We start from the raw sequence: 13266 nt of genomic DNA, 5'->3' as shown, positions 1-13266 counted from the left end.
ACATGTGAGTGTTGTGGACTATCTCAGTTAGTTACATAGTTAATTAGTTAGTTAGGAAGATTGTCTACTGACTGTGCTGCGTGTCTATTTATCTGTCTGGGCCGGACAGGAAAGCCCAGGAGGAGATGATCTCGGAGCTGAGGCAGCAGAAGTTCTACCTGGAGTCCCAGGCTGGGAAACTGGAGGCCCAGAATGCCAAGCTGGAGGAGCATCTGGAGAAGATAAGCCAGCAGGAGCAGAGCAACAAGAGCCGAGTGCTGGAGCTGGAGACGAGGTTGAGAGAGGTGAGGAGAGAGAAAAGAGGAGATGGGGAGAGAGGAAAGAGGAGATGGGGAGAGGACGCGGGCAGACAGGGGAGGAGAGGGTAGGAAGGTTGGGGTTACATGAAGGAGGAGAAGGCAGGGAGGTTGGGGTCACATGAAGGAGGAGAAGGCAGGAAGGTTGGGGTCACAGGAAGGAGGAGAGGGCAGGAAGGTTGGGGTCACAGGAAGGAGGAGAGGCGAGGAAGGTTGGGGTCACAGGAAGGAGGAGAGGGGAGGAAAGTTGGGGTCACAGGAAGGAGGAGAGGAGAGGGCAGGATGGTTGGGGTCACAGGAAGGAGGAGAGGGGAGGAAGGTTGGGGTCACAGGAAGGAGGAGAAGGCAGGATGGTTGGGGTCACAGGAAGGAGGAGAGAGGAGGAAGGTTGGGGTCACAGGAAGGAAGAGAGGGGAAGAAGGTTGGGGTCACAGGAAGGAGGAGAGTGCAGGATGGTTGGGGTCACAGGAAGGAGGAGAGGGGAGGAAGGTTGGGGTCACAGGAAGGAGGAGAGGGGAAGAAGGTTGGGGTCACAGGAAAGAGGAGAGGGCAGGATGGTTGGGGTCACAGGAAGGAGGAGAGGGCAGGAAGGTTGGGGTCACAGGAAGGAGGAGAGGGGAGGATGGTTGGGGTCACAGGAAGGAGGAGAGGGAAGAAGGTTGGGGTCACAGGAAGGAGGCGATGGGAGGAAGGTGAAAAGAGGAGGAGGAAAAGAGGGCCAGGAGAGCAGTCGACGGGTTGGGCAGATAGGGATGCCAAATAGAGGGGTCATGTAAGGTGAAAGGTCAAGCTCCACTGTGGGTTGTTGATTTGCCAGATCAGCATCTTTCTGACTCACTGACCCATCTGGATCCCTCCTTCGTCTTCCTGACTCCTTTCTGTCTCTCCCTTCTCTCTGTGTGTCCCTCGTGTCGTTAGATGGGCTTGGAGCACGAGGAGCAGAAGCTGGAAATCAAACGTCAGGTGACAGAGCTGACTCTGTCGCTGCAGGAGAGGGTGTCTCAGATCAGCGGGCTGCAGGCGGCACGCCACTCCGTGGAGAGTCAGCTGCAGCAGGCCAAGTCAGAGCTGGAGGACACCACCGCTGAGGCTGAGGAGGAGATCTGTGTTCTCAGAGTGAGTGCAGGAGGGACACACATACCAGTCTGCTGTTATTACTGTGATGTTATGACGTACAGTACAGCCACCAAACCTGTCTCTCTCTCTGTCTGGTAGGCCCACCGAGACGAGATCCAGCGCAAGTATGATGCCCTCAGAGACAGCTGTGCGGTAGGCCACCCCTTTGTATCACATTTTCTCTCTCTCTCTGCTACCTCTCTTTACCCTGTCTCTTTCTCTCTCTCTCTGCTACCTCTCTTTACCCTGTCTCTTTCTCTCTCTTTCTATTCTCTCTCACTCCTTTCAGGATTCGAAGGCATTAACTGAGTTGAATCAGATACGATCAGCTATTACAGATTTCCATTGGCCGTGTTTCCAGCCATCACGCTCAGTGAGGCCTTTGTTTTTCCAGGAAAAAAGTAGAAATCAATTAGGTTATCCGTCTGTTTTCAATCCCCACTGCTATTTCTACTATTTAGAAAAACATCCATTTGTTTTATGCGGTTCCTCCATATCTTTTTTTGCCAAGAATAGAACCAAGTCTTGTATTTAGGTTGATGTGATGAATAATATATACCCATATCTTTTCATATCTCTTTGTCAGCGAGCGCATGAAAACTAACCCTGGGAAGATGAGGTTATTGTGTTGTGGTGAGGGATTTAAAAACCTTCAAAGTCACATGGTTTGAATCACTGCTGGGTCTCATTGTGGTTAATACATAATGGTCTCTCTTTATCCCCTTTGCCCTACTTTTGTGATCCTCCCACTCGCAAGCTGTTGAGAAAGAGTATTCTTCCTAGATTCGGCTGGCCGATATTCAGGCAATCATTCCCAAGTTCGGAAACAAATTGAGATTGTTACGCCTGGCCCCCCCCCCATGTCTATTTCTGTGTATGGCACCTGTTTGTTCTGTTTAGATCATTGATAACACAGTGCTTCTTGCAGCCCTGCACCATTCAAAAACAGCAGAAATGAAACATGGGCAAGGTTGCATTGACATGAGGTAGTAGTATATCAATAATAGATACTGTTATGTACTGATGACAAGTGTTATGTAACATGCCTGGAGGTGAAGGTCTGGGTGCTTTGGCTGTTGTTGGGAATTGGCTAGGTTTTGTTTACACATCTTTAGAGGGTAGTGAATTCTAACCAAACCCACTGTAATAAATCACAAACATCTGGAAGCTAGCACCAGTGTTAATCGACCCCAGGTTCTGCTACTAGACTGTCCTCTGTGTCCTTTAAGGAAACTACAGAGCTTCAAACATGGCGTGTGTGTGTGTGTGTGTGTGTGTGTGTGTGTGTGTGTGTGTGTGTGTGTGTGTGTGTGTGTGTGTGTGTGTGTGTGTGTGTGTGTGTGTGTGTGTGTGTGTGTGTGTGTGTGTGTGTGTGTGTGTGTGTGTGTGTTATCATGAGCACCCAGTAGGATGGAGAGAGTACATTGCTGATGAACAGATCCCGGCTTATCAGTCCCATTGTTGACCTCCCATCTCTTCTGAGTATTTTGTCATTTCTGTCAGTCCTCAGCCCCTAGGGCCTGCTAGAGAGAGATGACTGATGTTTGTTCACTCCTCTATCCTGTCGTCCTGCACGGTACAGAGCAGCCGGCTCCCCAGAGAGAGGAATAACATCTAACTCAGCTTCAGAAACCTCTAACCTTCGTTTGAATAGGGTATGCAGTTGTATGCTGGCTGATTAAGAGGACATAATGGTGCAGATGAATAGATTATGCAGTTCCCTGCTCAGCCCTGGAGAGTGAAGGCTGTCTAAGATAATCATGTTTCCATGGATATTTATCTCTAATTGCAAAATGGTTGCCTTAGCAGGCTCTAATGTACGCAGCATTCACTGAAGGAAACTCACGGTGATCGTCTCAAGTGTTCGGTAATCCAACGAAACGCTGTGCGGGTTTCGATGAAATCCATACGCTCTGGTGAGGACTTTCCACTCTTGTCCGTCAACGGTCATTTAAATGATGAGTCTTAATGCCCCCCCATTGATTGGTCATTCTATTTCACTACATGATGAACAGGTCCATCACTACATCGTAGTATACATTGAAAACATATACTGTTGTGTTGAGATGCTGGTAATGAACCTAGTGTAATTCTTCTCCATCCCTCCCTCAGGTGATCACAGACCTGGAGGAGCAGCTGACCCAGTTGACCCAGGAGAACTCTGAGCTGAACAGACAGAACTTCTATCTGTCCAAGCAGCTGGACGAGGCCACAGACGAGACGGAGGAGCGCCTGCAGCTGGGCCAGGACGTGGACCGCCTCCGCCGCGAGGTGGCTGACCGTGAGATGCACCTCAACAACCAGAAACAGGTGTGACTCACGCTCACACCCGTCCTGCTCAGTGTACAACACTCTAATGTTACTAGAATGTGTTCATGGAGAGTCTAGTTTCTCATGTTCTCAATTCAATTCAATTCAAGGGGCTTTATTGGCATGGGAAACACATGTTTACATAGCCAAAGAAAGTGAAATGGATAATGAACAGAAGTGAAATAATCTCTCTCTCTCTCTCTCATATATGCCCCAAAACACATAACTCTCCTCGGTCCTCAACAATCAATTACAGGTGACACACACAAAAACATACACACACACTTCAGCAGCTACTGTGATAAAGTGGAGTATAAATCAGGCAGAAGATACTGGACTGTTCTTTTGTTATGAAGCGCTAGCTCAGTGAGCAGAGAGAGGAATAGGCTGTGTGACGCTGTGCTCTGCCCCTGTGGGAGGGGGTGTGTAGGCGTTCAGTAGCTTCATCTCTCAGTCTCTCTGTCCTAGCTAGTGGTTGTGTAACCAGGGATGGAAGTCATAGATGAGGGATCCGACCGTGAGTGGGAGGGATGTGTCATCCACATCGTTCCCAGGTCGTGTCAGCCCTGGATGCGTGGACTTCAGAGGACCATGGTGCTGCTGCAGCTATATTTGTATCCCAGTGTTTGTCTCAAGCAGAGAAATAGGAAGCATAAAAACCTAGCTCAGTGTCAGCCCTATGTACAGTACATAGGAGAAATGCATTGCCTTCATGAATCTATACAACTCTCAAAAGCACTTTTAACTGTGGCGCACAACCCATTGATATATGACAATGCTGATGTTGGTTTGGGATAGTATGTCTATTACTCAGAGGGCTGCTTCATTAAGGCCACAAAACACCATGAAAAGCTCCTAAAATGGTTGTATTAGTGTACATTTTCCCCCTGCAATCGCTCTGTGTTGTTCATGTTGTCTGTAGGAACAGAGCAGAGCAGTGCCTTCTATTCTCCTATTCTCATTTAACCACCCCCCCACGTCCTGTGTTAGAACATTGAGACGCTGAAGACCACGTGCACCATGCTGGAGGAGCAGGTCCTGGAGCTGGAGACCCTGAACGATGAGCTGCTGGAGAAGGAGAGGCAATGGGATGCCTGGAGGGGAGCCCTGGAGGAAGAGAAGAACCAGGCTGAGAGGAGGACCAGGGAGATCCAGAGACTGCTGGACAACGAGAAGCAGAACAGGTAACACAAACACACACCAACACACAAACACACACCAACACACAAACACACAAACACACACACACTCATATGGCCCCCTCTCTTACTCCTGTTCAGGCTGCGTGCGGACCAGCGCAACTCGGAGGCTCGTCAGTCTATTGAACAGGCAGTGAAGGAGCACAAGGCTGAGATTCTGGCTCTGCAGGAGGCCCTCAAGGACCAGAGACTCAAAGCAGAGAGCCTCTCTGACACAGTGAGCCTTATGTGTCTGCCTGTTCATCTCTCTCTATGTCTGTGTATCCATCTGTCATTCTCTCGGTCTCTCTCTCTCTCTCTCGGTCTGTCTCTCTCTCTCTCGGTCTCTCTCTCTCGGTCTGTCTCTCTGTCTCTCTCTCTGTCTGTCTCTCTGTCTCTCTGTCTGTTTGGCTAAAGCAGACCTGTACATATTTTCTTGCCTCTGGCCCTCTAGCTGAATGAACTGGAGAAGAAGCATGCCATGCTGGAGATGAATGCCAGGAGTCTGCAGCAGAAACTGGAGAGTGAGAGGGAGCTGAAACAGAGGCTGCTGGATGACGTGGGTCATGCTTTCCTCTCATTCTGCATGTGTTGCAATTGAGTCATTAATATCATGTCATGTTAAAAATGCCTCTATTATAACCCGATATGTTTGTGCGTCTTGTGAGAAGTGAAACATCACATCATGTTTATACTGCTGGTGTCCCTCCACAGCAAGGTAACCTGCAGCAGCAGATGGATGTTCAGAAGAGCCACATCTTCCGGCTGACCCAGGGGCTGCAGGAGGCTCTGGACCAGACTGACCTGCTGAAGACTGAGAGGACTGACCTGGAGTACCAGCTGGAGAACATCCAGGTACAGCTACACTCCCTCACACACACTCCCTCACACACACACACACACTCACTCACTCACACGCACAAATATGCTCATGTGCAAACACGCACAAACACATACGCACTAACACTCACGTGCGTACATGCATGAATGCACACACACACACACACACACACACACACACACACACACACACACACACACACACACACACACACACACACACACACACACACACACACACACACACACACACACACACACACACACACACACACACACACACACACACACACAGAGAGAGAGGTACGTTAGTAAAAATTCATTGCCTTAGTAATGTTCACTTAGCTCCACCTGCAGGCTGTGTTCTCCCATGAGAAAGTGAAGTTGGAGGGGACCATCACCCAGCAATCCAAACTCATAGACTTCCTCCAGGCCAGGGTGGACCAGGGGGGCTCCAAGAAGAAAAAGGTGAGACTGGACAGCTCACAACACAGGTACATAGACACAGAGTACATGAATACATTTCTAGAGCACCTTTAACTAGCGTCTGCTATGGGCTCTTTTCATTCTACCCCCAATCTTTTCTCAAAATGTTTGCCTGTGACAGTTATTATGTCTGTGTGTGTGTTCCAGGGTCTATTTGGGCGGCGCAGAGAGGACCTGCTGGCTGCCATGGTGGCCCAGGGCCAGTCCCAGGTTCCCCAGCAGGTGTCCCCTGTACCCTCTGTGCAGCCGGTGCCCCTGCAGTACAGCGACATGAAGATGGCCCTGGACAAGGAGCGCTCCCGCTGCTCTGAGCTGGAGGATGCACTGCAGAAGATGAGACTGGAGCTGCGCTCCCTACGAGAGGAAGGTAAGGACACAGTCATCTCAAATAAACAGGAAATAATCCCACTAAAGACCACGGCTGTAGTCCAGCGCATGCTATCGCTTCAAGCAGAACATCAAACTCACACCAGGCCCAAACAACACTTCTTTGTGACTTTCCTTTAATTCCTCTCTCTCGCTCTCTCTCTGTCTCCTCTCTCCTTTCTCTCGCTCTCTCTCTCCTTTCTCTCTCTCCTTTATTTCTCTCTCTCTCTCCTTTCTCTGTCTCCTTTCTCTCTCTCGTTCTCTCTCTCTCCCACTCTGTCTCCTCTCTCCTTTCTCTCACTCTCTCTCTCCTTTCTCTCTCTCCTTTATTTCTCTCTCTCTCCTTTCTCTGTCTCCTTTCTCTCTCTCCTCTCACCTCTCTCTCTCTCTCTCTCCTTTCTCTCGCTCTCTCTCTGTGTGTCTCTCACTCTCACACATATACACACATTCAGCAGTCCAGTACAAGCCTGTGGACCATGGTGGTACCCCTGCTACCCCTGGCACATCGCGTCAGCAGATGATGATGTCTGCCATGGTGAAGTCTCCCGAGCACCAGCAGGGCCCGAGCAGCCTGCTGGCTACCGCTAACTCTGGCCGCAGGAAGGAGGTTGCCACCCCCGAGGGTGAGTCCTTCTGGAGGAGAAAAAGGGGACATGGGAGTGTTTATGCCCAGCTAACACACTGCATCAGATGAGACCTCTGTGTGGCCTTCAGCAGTGTGTCCACATTTCCATATAATGCAGTATAATTAAAGTAATAGGCCACCAACTGACATTATAAAGATACTTGGACCTAAAATCACTCAGGCAAGCTTTCCTGATGGCTACTACTGTCCTACAGAAATTCCTCTTCCTCCTAATGCCTTAGACCTTTGTCCTTTGTCCTTTGTCTCTCACACTCAACAGAGAGAAGGAGAGTCACTTTTGAAAGTAAGTTCTCCTAACTCATGGAGTCCGCAATTTGCTATCCCCTTCCTTTTTGTCTCTCTACCACACTCCGAATGGGCCAGATTTGAAAAGCTCTGCACTGGGATCAAGTGGCAGATGTTTCTATAGAGTATAGTATGCCACGTTATGGTTTCTAATGCTTGTATTGGAGTTTCCACTTTCCAGTAATGCCTCTCTGCTAAATTATTCTAGCTCTGGAATTAGTATTCACTTCAATTAATAACTAAAGTATTTTCATAGAATGTAAGTTTACATGTCTTTACATACAGTACCAGTCAAAGGTTTGGACACACCTACTCATTCAAGAGTTGTTCTTTATTTTTACTATTTTCTACATTGTAGAATAATAGTGAATACATCAAAATTATGAAATAACACATATGGAATAATGTAATAACCTAAGAAATGTTAAACCAATTTGATTCTTCAAAGTAGCCACCCTTTGCCTTGATGATAGGTTTGCAAACACTTGGCATTCTCTCAACCAGCTTCATGAAGAATGCTTTCCCAACAGTCTTGAAGAAGTTCCCACATATGCTGAGCACTTGTTGGCTACTTTGAAGAATCTCAAATATAAAATATATTTAGATTTCTTTAACACTAACATTACAATGTAGAAAATAGCAGAAATAGAGAAAAACCCTTGAAGGAGTAGGTGGGTCCAAACTTTGGACTGGTACTGTACATAAATCATAAAGACATTTTCAATCCTGGCTTGCGTCAGGCAAATCATTGTAGAAATGTAATTCAAACCATCATATTGAATGATTGGACATTACCAGCTAACAGAAAATCAACATATCATGTTAAAAAAAGCCATTATGTGTTTGTGACACACAGTGTATGTGTCTGTATTCTACTTGGAGAAATGAGACTGAAAACATTTCCATAGTTCTCTGTTGTTGAGCTAAACTTTCCTCCCTCTAAGTGCACAGCTTTGGAAATCTGAAGCAATTGCCTTTACTTCTGTTTGCCTACACTCCGATCCATTGACTCTCAGGCAGCTATCTGCCCTGCACCTTGAACCACTGCAACCCAGACCTGCACACCTTACAGAGGGGGGTTTTCTTTTCAGCTTTTCACCTTATTCCGCAATGTAGAAACCACAGGAGGTTGGTGGCACCTTAATTGGGGAGGACGGGCTCGTGGTAATGACTGGAGCGGAATCAGTGGAATGGTATCAAATATATCAAACACTTGGTTTCTATGTGGTTAATGCCATTCCATTCACGCCGTTCCAGCCATTCTTATGAGCTGTCCTCCTCTCAGCAGCCTCCACTGGTTGGAACATATTCATCCTGTTCCCTCAATGAGAAGATTCCTGGATGCATGTGTTAAGTTCCAGTTATGAACTGATCACTGGTGAATGTTGGGATCAATATGATTTACCTTTTCATTTCAGATCCTCTTTATCTTTAACGTTTTCACATTATGTTGGTGATGCTTCCTTTCCGTTGCCTCACTTTGCACAACTGTCATGACACGGTGCACTGGATTTCTCCCTTGTTAAAAAAACAAACAAACCGATAATTGTGGTTGCTATAGAGACCGTCCCTCCTCACTGTCTTTCCTGGCTGTGTTCAGAGTATGGCCATCGCATGAAGGACAGTCAGAGGGACAGGGAGAGGGGGAGGCAGAGGGAGAGCGTTCACCACAACACCCCTCACCGCTTCACCGTGGGACTCAACATGAGGGCTGCCAAGTGTACTGTGTGCCTGGATACCGTGCACTTTGGTCGCCAGGCAGCCACCTGTGTCGGTAGGTTACGTTCCGACCATCCTCTCCCCGTCACAATGATCAGGCACATTTCTGTTGAGCACGGCTTTTTCAGAAGGGTGGCTCATACAGTACTGTGATTCTGGCATTCCTAGTTTGAACAGTTTTCTTCTCTCCTTCAGAATGTCATGCTTTGTGCCATCCAAAATGCTCCCCCTGCCTTCCTGCCACGTGCGGCCTGCCTGGGGACTGTGCCCTGCACATGGCTGAGGCGCTGTGCCGGGACAAGGGCAGCTCCCCTGGCTTGCAGCTGAAAGAGGCCAGCGGACATGTTCGCCTGGAGGGGTGGATGAAGCAGCCCAGGTGGGTCTGTTAATTTTGGTGTATGGACTTCATGCCCACTACTACTGTGAAACAAATTTGACTAATAGGACTATACTATAGATCAACATCAAGACTGTCTGCTTACCCTTCAAGTTGACTGCATTTAGACTGATTGCTAATCCCTCTCACTATATTTGATTTGATCTGAGATGTATATTTCGTACTAAAGTATAGTTGTAGGCTACAGTATTATCCTCATCTGTTCTAGGCATTGACTATCTCTGTGATAGTCTATGCTGCTGGCCCAGTGACAGACATGTTTGTTCTGTAGGAATGGGAAGCGTGGCCAGGGCTGGGAGAGGAAGTATGTGGTGCTGGATGGGACCAAGGTGACCATCTATGAAACAGAGCCCAGAGAAGGTCTCTCTCCATTTCCTGTCCCTACAGTACATATGATTATGAAATAGGTTGAACTATTTTCGATTTTTTTTGGTAACAATTCATTCTTATTTCATTTAGCTTACAGTGTTCTTGATTGCTGCCAGTTGGTGCCTTTTGGTCTGTGTATTTCTTAGTGAATGTTGATTTCCCTCTGTTTGTGTTGTTCAGACTCAGTAAAGCCACTGGATGAGTTTGAGCTGTGTCTGTCTGATGGAGAGGTGATGGTACACGGGGCAGTCGGGGCGTCTGAGCTGCCCAACACCGCAAAGTCAGGTACCCACAAACTTGTGTTGACTTATTAACTTATTAGTAGTATCATGATCTGTGCTTAGGAAAGAACTGTTCCCCTCGTTCCCTCACTGTGCTGTGATGTGTGTAGATGTGCCGTATGTGCTGAAGCTGGAGTCCCACCCCCACACGTCGTGCTGGCCCGGACAGACTCTGTACTTCATGGCTCCCAGTTTCCCAGACAAGCAGCGTTGGGTGGCCGTGCTGGAGTCTGTGGTGGCAGGGGGGCGAGCATCTCGGGAGAAGGCTGAGGCAGATGCAGTGAGTACCACAGTACTCACCACTATGGAGTTAAATTAGTATAATTACTTACTGACATACATACATACAACCCTAAACCTTACCCTAACCCTAACCCTAAACCTTACCCTAAACCTTACCCTAACCCTAAACCTTACCCTAACCCTAAACCTTACCCTAGCCCCAGTGGTAGAATAAGTACCCAATTGTCATACTTGAGTAAAAGTAAATATACCTTGATAGAAAATGACTCAAGTTAATGTCACCCAGTAAAATACTACTTGTGGAAGTGTCTAAAAGTATTTGGTTTTAAATATACTTATTAAGTATTAAAAGTAAACGTTATTGCTAAAATATACTTAAGTATCAAAAGTAAAAGTATAAATAATTAAAATTCCTTATAAATCCTCTTGGTACCTCCTCTGACCGACACTAGAAGCTGGGATGGATGTCCCTACAACCATTTCATTCGCTCTTTCGACTGTCCATCAACTCCTTGCTGAACCCTACATCACAGCACCTGACAAAACACCTGCCTGCAATCATTACATCGTAGTGCAGCAGGAGAGAGGGATGTCATTACGGTACATCGATTTATAGCCATTCATCAAAATAATTATTAGATTTGAAACAAAAAAACCTTTCTGTTTGTCATAGATGGACAAGATTAATATGAGATGAAAGGAGAGTTCCTAACGGGTTTAGGAAGTCAAGCTAGAGCTCTGTTCACAACGAATGTCTCGCTTTAGAAAATATGCACATTTTCTCTAACCCTAAACATACAAATATGTATTGCACAGTTATAAGGAAAGTGAAGTCTTGTAGTTAGTCATTTCATAATTTGATTATGCTATATTTAGAAACCAGACAAGTCATGTCAAGCCTTATTCATACAGTTTTGTTGAATTGTATAAAATATTTAATATTTGCCTATTTTAAAAAATCATATTTGTACTGTGCACTTGAGCTTGTGTCCTCAAAATTGACTACACCTCAGCAACTGAGAACTATTTTTTACCAGAAAGGTGAGATTTTAACCTTTCATTGAATATGCAGCATTACTAGTTGTTTTTTATGGCTCTCTTATGATACATAATTACTTTTCGAATACATTTAGTTACATTTAACTGGTTTAAGCAAACCAGAAGGCACCATTTTCTTGTTTTTTAAATGTATGGATAGCCAAGGGCAAACTCCAACAATACAAACGAAGCATTTGTGTTTAGTGAGTCTGCCAGATCAGAGGCAATAGGGATGACCTGGGATGATGTCTTGATAAGTAAAAGTTGTCAAAACTATAAATAGTACAGTAAAGTACAGATACCCCCAAAAACTGTACCGAACAAAAATATAAATGCAACATGCAACAATAACAAAGTTGTCACTGAGTTACAGTTCATGCAGTATAAGGAAATCAGCCAATTGAAATAAGTTCATTAGGCCCTAGTCTATGGATTTCACATGACTGGGAATACAGGGGCGGCAGGGTAGCCTAGTGGTTAGAGCGTTGGACTAGTAACCGAAAGGTTGCAAGTTCGAATCCCCGAGCTGACAAGGTACAAATCTGTCGTTCTGCCCCTGAACAGGCAGTTAACCCACTGTTCCTAGGCCGTCATTGAAAATAAGAATGTGTTCTTAACTGACTTGCCTAGTAAAATAAAGGTAAAATAAATACAAATAAACAGATATGCACCTGATGGTACCTTAAAGGTTGGGGAGTGGATCAGAAAACTAGTCAGTATCTGGTCTGACCACCATTTGCCTCATGCAGCCTGACACATCTCCTTCGCATCAGGCTGTTGATTGTGGCCTGTGGAATGTTGTCCCACTCCTCTTCAATGGCTGTGTGAAGTTGCTGGATATTGGCAGGAACTGGATAAAATTAAATTCTGTTCATTGTTCGTAGCTTATTCCTGCCCATAACCCCACCGCCACCGTGGGGCACTCTGTTGACATCAGCAAACTGCTAGCCCAAATATGCCATACACGTAGTCTGCGGTTGTGAGGCCGGTTGGACGATCTGCCAAATTCTCTAAAATGACGTTGGAGGCGGCTTATGGTAGAGAAAGCTCTGGTGGACATTCCTGCAGTCAGCATGGCAACGGCATTTCCCCACAAAACTTGACACAAAACTTGACATCGGTGACATTGTGTTGTGTGACAAAAATGCACATTTTGGAGTGACCTATTATTGTCCCCAGCACAAGGTGCACCTGTGTGATGATCATGCTGTTTAATCAGCTTCTTGATATGCTACACTCTTGATATGCTGGATGATAATCTTGACAAAGGAGAAATGCTAACTAACAGGGATGAAAACAAATTTGCGAACAAAATTTGAGAGAAATATGCTTACTGTGCATATGGAACATTTCTGGGATCTTTTAATTCAGCTCATGAAACATGGAACCAAAACTTTACATGTTGTGTTTATATTTTTCTTCAGTACAATTAAGTAGTACTTTAAAGTATTTTTACTTAAGTACTTTACCCCACTGCCTAGCCCTAACCTTAACACTAACAATAACCCTAGCTTTATGTCCACATCCCAGATCAACTCTAACCCTAGCTTCATGTCCACATCTCCGTTCAACTCTAACCCTAGCTTCATGTCCACATCCCAGTTCAACTCTAACCCTAGCTTCATGTCCACATCCCAGTTCAACTCTAACCCTAGCTTCATGTCTACATCCCAGTTCAACTCTAACCCTAACTTCA

The 13266-nt window shown here is 46.1% G+C and overlaps 1 protein-coding gene across 5 annotated transcripts in view; it reads left to right on the top strand.

The window, feature by feature from the left end:
• The window catches only part of LOC115139923 (citron rho-interacting kinase-like), a 57691-nt gene that overhangs the window by 29709 nt on the left and 14716 nt on the right, over window positions 1-13266 (top strand). The window contains exons 12-29 of one of the 5 annotated variants that reach the window (XM_029677800.2): window positions 1-4; window positions 110-284; window positions 1215-1412; window positions 1512-1565; window positions 3525-3722; window positions 4713-4906; window positions 5003-5138; window positions 5355-5459; window positions 5615-5755; window positions 6098-6208; window positions 6374-6593; window positions 7045-7215; window positions 7498-7521; window positions 9124-9297; window positions 9438-9618; window positions 9911-9999; window positions 10189-10293; window positions 10400-10569. The exon at window positions 1-4 is cut by the window's left edge and continues 106 nt beyond it. In XM_029677800.2, the coding sequence (XP_029533660.1) occupies window positions 1-4; window positions 110-284; window positions 1215-1412; window positions 1512-1565; window positions 3525-3722; window positions 4713-4906; window positions 5003-5138; window positions 5355-5459; window positions 5615-5755; window positions 6098-6208; window positions 6374-6593; window positions 7045-7215; window positions 7498-7521; window positions 9124-9297; window positions 9438-9618; window positions 9911-9999; window positions 10189-10293; window positions 10400-10569 (2450 nt within the window). Of the gene's footprint in view, window positions 5-109; window positions 285-1214; window positions 1413-1511; window positions 1566-3524; window positions 3723-4712; window positions 4907-5002; window positions 5139-5354; window positions 5460-5614; window positions 5756-6085; window positions 6209-6373; window positions 6594-7044; window positions 7216-7497; window positions 7522-9123; window positions 9298-9437; window positions 9619-9910; window positions 10000-10188; window positions 10294-10399; window positions 10570-13266 lie in introns of all 5 variants that reach the window. The other 4 variants (XM_029677799.2, XM_029677801.2, XM_029677803.2 and 1 more) reach the window with 4 other exon arrangements.

The sequence above is a fragment of the Oncorhynchus nerka genome, linkage group LG13 (genome assembly GCF_034236695.1).
Source record: "Oncorhynchus nerka isolate Pitt River linkage group LG13, Oner_Uvic_2.0, whole genome shotgun sequence".
NCBI classification, from domain to species: domain Eukaryota; kingdom Metazoa; phylum Chordata; class Actinopteri; order Salmoniformes; family Salmonidae; genus Oncorhynchus; species Oncorhynchus nerka.
Note: the sequence above shows the minus strand (reverse complement) of the source record. Positions and strands in the feature narration are given on the sequence as shown.